General features: G+C 37.5%; 1 protein-coding gene across 1 annotated transcript; it reads right to left on the bottom strand.

Annotated features, from left to right (window-relative positions):
- Positions 1 to 786: 786 nt before the first annotated feature.
- Positions 787 to 5,850, bottom strand: LOC108258442 (B-cell receptor CD22). The gene is made up of 10 exons (XM_053676371.1): positions 5,518 to 5,850; positions 4,812 to 4,878; positions 4,129 to 4,473; positions 3,245 to 3,493; positions 2,330 to 2,590; positions 2,156 to 2,243; positions 2,026 to 2,080; positions 1,571 to 1,657; positions 1,395 to 1,475; positions 787 to 1,144 (listed from the first exon to the last, which is right to left on the bottom strand). Exons 2-10 carry the CDS (start codon positions 4,867 to 4,869, stop codon positions 1,124 to 1,126), a joined length of 1,245 nt encoding a protein of 414 aa, XP_053532346.1. The 5' UTR covers positions 4,870 to 4,878; positions 5,518 to 5,850; the 3' UTR covers positions 787 to 1,123.
- Positions 5,851 to 6,656: the final 806 nt, after the last annotated feature.

The raw sequence follows: 6,656 nt of genomic DNA, 5'->3' as shown, positions 1-6,656 counted from the left end.
ATGTACTTAAGCAATTAAAAATGCCTCATTTCTAAAATAAAAAAAGCACAGTTATGAAAACTCCACATGACAAACCCTACAAGGCAAGCATTTAAGTTGCCTGCTCCCCCGGCTGGAGAATTGTATTGTCAGGTTATGTTTGAGTTTTTACCTTTATTATGTTGTTTCAAGCCTTATAAGACTGTGTGTGAAAGGGAAGTTATGTTTGACAAAACAAAATAAAACTGTGACAAGAATAAAGCAGGTCAAAAACATTATGAATTTTTATTTAAGAACAGAAGTTCTTAACACACATCTCGCCCTCGCTTGTTTGTTTTATAGTAAAATCTGGCGGGATTTCACGTCAGGTGATATTAACCAGGCAGCCTGAAGTGAGCACTGATCATTGATCAATACAAACACAATAGATTTATTTCAGTTTTATTTATTTTCAGTTTAACAAGATTTTTAAAAGGTTTCGCAGTTTCATGAAGCAGTGTTTCAAACGCGGCCATCACTAAGAAATAGAAAAATGGTAATCAGGTACAGTTAATGTATGAGAGTGGCTGAGTAGTTGACATTGAATAATAAATTGTCTGCTAATCCGATATCATGACATGACTGTATATTAGCTTCTGTTTTGTGTTATAGAAGCCTTGCTTTGTTTCTATTTGGAGAAGGTTCACATCATGCTGTATGTAAAGGACCCCAATAAGGATTCGAGTCCAGGAGTTCCCACCACCCTAACATCCACCCTCCTCTGCTCCACAGCGTATTATAACTCATTATAAATAAACCATACTGAGAGTTTGTACATCATATTTATTGTGTAAAATGTACAAAACGTTATCGGCACACATTTTTGCACAGTGTCTTAGTTTAGCAGGTAAAATATAAACAAAATAATTATTAAAACAGGACAAAAACCTATAGTACACATTTAGTAAAAGAATCAACCAACAGCACATGCAGTCACACACAATATATTGTTCATAGAAGTAAAGCTCTCATTTTTCAGCTATTTGAAGTATGAGTTAATATTTATCCAAAGCGCTTTCTCTCTCTCTCTCTCTCTCTCTCTCTCTCTCTCTCTCTCTCTCTCTCTCGCTCTCTCTCTCACGACATGGTCTTGATGTTGACAATCTCACTGTTGCTTTCTTGCATTCTAGAAAAACAAACAGTGAGTTGGAAATGTTGAACAAACACACGTATAATACTACAGAAGTCCAGAAAGGCCATGAGTGTTTTTTTCTTGCGATCTGAAGATAACAAAAAGTTGTTTTCCGAGATCACGTAACATTTAGCATTACATCATTGTGGCCTTAACTGCTTTAAAACTTTAGATTTTATTAATCAAAAGATGAATATTTTTAATTTATTTGATTACAAGCAAAGTGACAAACGGAAGCACTCACTGTTAAAGTGTCGTAATCAGGAGAGATGGACTGAGAATCCAGAGCTGTGTACGGGTCTTCAGGAGGACTCGGGTGAACTGTCTGTGTGAGAGAACGAGAAATAAATCATGCGTTCATCATTCTTAGTGAATCTTTCCAGATCTGAATGCCTGAAGTGCGTCTCTGAAGTCACTTACTGCAAGCGTGTTGTACACATCATTGGAGGACCTGGTCTGAAGATCAAGAGCTGTGTACGGGTCTTCAGGAGGACTAGGGTTATTAATCTGTGTGAAGATTATAAAGAATGTGTTTGATGTTTTTCTTTTTTGAGGAATTCCTCCAGATCTGAATGTCTGAAGAAAGAAGCTGTGCCTCAGATTGCATTCTGTGACTTAATACATTACAGCATTTACTACTGTAGCTTTGTTTAGTGATGAAAAGTGCCACATTTTGTAGAAAAAGCTAAAAGTCAGCTTTGTGAGACTAGACCCTGGTGTTTCCTCGTGTTCATTATGATTATCACTCTCTATTGTGCTGTTTTGCAGGTAATCAAGAGGGGTTTATGTTGCCGTCCAAAGTGGTTACCAAAAACAAATTACTATTGAAGCGATAAGTCACACTGTACCATTCCATCCTGTTACAGTTCACTTACCTGACTAGACGATGATACCTTGGTGTCATTTATTGAACCTCCTCTTCTCTTGCTCCTAAAAAGTAACAATAACAAGAGGGTTCAGATCACAGATATTGTAAGCAAGTTGTGGAAAAATACACATGCTCACCTCATACATAAGACACCAATGATGGCAAGTAAACATCCACATCCAACTGTGACTCCAAGAATTACGTACAGAACTACACTTCTGCCCCCTGTGTGCAGACAAATATTATTCAGCTAGAACTCATTCACCTTTATCAATGCTACAAAGTGTTATTTGTTATGGTAACTGTAATACCACTTGAAGTGAGAGGCACTGCAGCGGCGCTCTGACTCCCGAATTTATTCTGAGCCACGCAGTAAAACCATCCACTGCTGCTGAACCTCAAGGGGAAGCTGTAACTCTGTCCAGATCCTACAGGTGAGCTTTCATTCACCTTATACCAGGTGTAGGTCTCCACAGGTGGGTTAGCATCACAGCTGCAGGTGAGAGTCACTGAACTGCCCTCCACTATCTTACCCGAGGGACTGATGGACACTGACACATTCTTTGGAGGATCTAGAGATAGATACACAAACTATACACTATGAAGGGGTTTTTCGTTATTAATAACCAGACTATGAAAGCCATCATTACTTCATGTTCTACTAGGATTTCTTGAGTTAATTCTGATGTCCGGTGAAACTATCATGTGAATAGCTTCATTGGAAATATATTTACTGAAAAAAATGTTGACGTGTTCAATACTTATTTCCCCCACTGCACATTTGGCAGGTTCCATTTATAGAGGTTTTTAGGTCCCAGTTGAAAACGTATGTTTTTAACCTAGCTTTTGAAGGAATCTTGAGTACTTGTCTCGGTGTTTATGGCAGATTAATTGTTATTTGGTATTTTTTATTATATTGCTCTTTATCTTTTACTATTTACTTTTTATACACTTTTCTAAAATAATTGTGAAGCCCTTTTTTTCTTTAAATGTGCTATATAAATCAATAAAAGTTGAAGTTGAAAGTGCAACCCTGTTCATATCACCTCATATAACCTGATGACTTGCTGGGTATAGGATAATAATTTAAAATGATATCATAACATATTTGTGTTGTTTGCTGTTTGTTACTGCTTGATTACTGATGGGATTCATTTTACATGTGGATTCGGCATGAACTTTTAGTGTTGCTAGTTTTATGAGTGAATAAATAAATCTGTACTTACACTGGACATCAAGAGTGACAGCAGGGGAGCGATAAATTTGTCCCTGTACACCACACCTGTAATCGCCTGCATCCATCTGACTGACTGAAGGAAGACGGAGCAGGTTAGAGGAATTGACTGAGAATAAAGGACGTAGATTTTTGTGCCAGGTGAATGCTGGAGTGTCAGTCAGGCTGCAGGTGGTTTTACACGTGAGAGTGACTTCATCTCCCTCAACCACACTAACAGGAATCATCTCCAGCTGAAGCTCTGTGAATGAGAGGAAAGAGGTGAATATGCAGTGCAGCCTTTGGGGATTATTGTCTGTTCTCCTGTTATTAACTCTTATTATTTAGTTCCGAATCATAAACCTACTGCATATTTACTAGCAGATATTAGCTAGGTGGAGACATGCCTGATGGAGACATCCCACCCAGTAAAAACTCATTTCAGGGAGGTAGCTCCACCGCCACCCCTTTTGGCTTCATCAAGTAGGACATCAATAGAGTAGCTCCATAGCACCTAGCCAGCTAGTTTAAATAACATTAGCTGTGCTAATAAACCAGTGACACCTGTTAGCTGTTAAACTCACCTCAACATGTCTTTTACAATCATTTAACCCACCATGGGCAATCGAAAAGTCGCAGCTGCAATCAGTTTCAGCGAGAAAACTCATTATTTTTGACCCCGATTAAGCAGCTTCAACTCAGCTGGCATATTGGTGAGTTTTGTAGCTTCTGTTACTGATAACTAGCTAGATAACTAAAGCTAATGCTAGTGCTCACTGAGCTCTTTACAAGACAAACGTTTTCTTTGTAGAATATCGTGGTAGAAGTGTGTCAGTTTAAAATATTATTTTAATAATGAATAAAGTACAGTGTGTTATTTCAGCTGATGGGACTTACGTGCGACAGAAAGGTCAACTCCATCTGTACCCTGATACTTTTCTCCACCTGTTGTTATAAATCTGAAGTAGTATTTGCCTCGGTCCTGTCCTGTCACATCACTCAGTCTGAGACTGCAGTTACTCCGTTTGTCTCCGAGGTATTGAACCCTGCCTGTGTACTTTGGGTCTGAAGACAGATCAGGAGGCTCTTTATCTGTACCCAGCCCTCTGCTCCAGAAAACATTCTGAACTGTGTAATTATCTGGATATGTATAATTGCAGCCCATGGTTACTGTAGATCTCCTTAGAGCACAGATGTTGCTCTTTGTGTAAGACACACCCCACCCTGGCTGGGAGAGAACTCCTGTGACAACAAATACAGAAATGTGTTGATAATGCATGTACAGGTCTCAGACAGTGAGAAAACCTGCGTAAACTCTCCACTGTAAACATCTGAGCTCATTTATAACTCAAAGCTACACAGGTCATGCAGTACAGCAGGAGGGAGAGAGAGAGAGAGAGAGAGAGAGAGAGAGAGAGAGAGAGAGAGAGAGAGAGAGAGAGAGAGAGATGGGTGGATGCAGAAAAGAGGAACTTAACTGCTGAACAAACACTAATAGTATAACGCACAATGACAAAATAAAAAATATGCACCTATATGTGAAAAATAAAAATGCAAATGCAATTTTGGAAATAACTCACCTGAAACCATGAGCAGAACCAACAGAGAAAGGGGAGGATTCAGTCTGAGTGACATCATCAGTGGTCCCTGTATAATCATCACATGTGGAAAAATACTGTTCAGTTTTCATGTCATAAAAACATCCTTAAATCTGTGTTAATGATTACAAAGCAAAGTGCTGTGGGTTTAAACCTGCAGTTACATTAACTATCCATTACAAGCGTGCCATGCGTTGTATAGTTCAGTGTGTGTGTGAGTAAAAAAAAATGTAAATGCTCCCTTTAATATGCGAAACTACATGTATACACGCATGTGACACTTGCATTTTTTTTCTTTTTCTTTTTTTTTCTTTGAGAAAGATTCATTTGGGTGAATCGGATGAATCGATTCCTAAATCTGAACGAATCTATTTGGGGTTTTTTTTTTTTACACAATAACTCAACCAATCTGCAATAAAATGTTTTGCTATTCCATTTAATTTGCATGTATCTAAGTCTTCGAATATTTCCATCCTTTACTGTGCACAGTGTTTAGATGTGTGTAGTCTCTCTGAGTACTGAATCAAATCTCACAAAACAGCCCTTGAATCAAATCAGTAAAATGAGACATATTGCTCTAAGACATGTTATGTAATAGAAAATTGATTTAATTTCAGTTATAAAGTGAATAATTGAGAAATTCAATTGTAAAATTCAAACTGAATAAATTGCTAAAAAATTTTCTGACCTCATTAAGAGATGTTCATCTCCTGCATCCAGAGAACAAAAACAGAAATAACACGAGCAGCTCTGGGGGGTTTAAACTGTTCAACCAGTTTCTTCCTCTTTCTTTACTAAATACATTTTCCTTCCTCTACATGTTAAGAAATACTTACAGTTAAAACTCTTCTTTTATTTTTTACCCTTTACACCTGACCCTTGTCTGTTCTTTGATGACGCTTTTGGTTTGCATCTTTGTCCTGTTTGCCAAGTTTAGTAAAACCACTGAGTAAATCAGACAAAGTAAATCAGACAAAATTAAACATCTCAGGTTTTAAGAAGGCACTATGTCTGGTACTCCGACACTTCTTTTAAAAAAAAGTTTTAGGCATGTTGCTTCTTCTTTTCTTGCGTGTGGCAATTCAGGTCACTGTAACTGAAGCTTTATAATCGATACGTGCATGCAATTTAAACACATCTCTTTTGGAAAGTTTAACATTAGCTCATTCTAGCTTGATTGTGAACTAGAGCAAATAGAAGGAGGGAAATATAGTAGGCATAAAAGACAGAAAAAGAGGCATGGATTAAAAAAGAGAAGACTGTGAAGTTAGTTTCTTATTCACACATTCACACTTTTTCTCTGAATATACTCTGAGTGTCTTGTGTCACTGGAACATTAGGGTCCATAGCTCAAGTGCAGTATATCAGAAAAGTGTGAAATGTTTGATATGACCTCATTTCATGCATAGACTTTGTGGAAATCTTACCCACTATACCTCCAACACAAACACACCGATGAGCTGAATTATAGTATTGAAACATATCCTTAAAACAGTAGCTCAAGTTGTACAACAAAAAGCGCCTTCTATAACACTAGCTGTGGTAATTAAACCTCATATTTATAATGAACACGTAATGGATTTTTAAATAATTATAATTCATAATAATTGATACTGAGAAATCAGATACAGTTAATGTATGAGAGTGGCTGAGTAGTTGCTATTGAATAATGAACTGTTTGTATTTCATCATGCATCTTCTTTAGCTTCAACCCTTGAGACTGCATTCACGTGGTAGAGGGCAGGATCTACTTCTTTGTTTCCTGAAGCTGTTAGTGAGCTACTTTCTTCTTTGCACTAAAGTAATTATTTGATTTCCAAGTTTCTA

Source organism: Ictalurus punctatus, chromosome 26, assembly GCF_001660625.3.
Source record: "Ictalurus punctatus breed USDA103 chromosome 26, Coco_2.0, whole genome shotgun sequence".
Taxonomy (NCBI): domain Eukaryota; kingdom Metazoa; phylum Chordata; class Actinopteri; order Siluriformes; family Ictaluridae; genus Ictalurus; species Ictalurus punctatus.
Note: the sequence above shows the minus strand (reverse complement) of the source record. Positions and strands in the feature narration are given on the sequence as shown.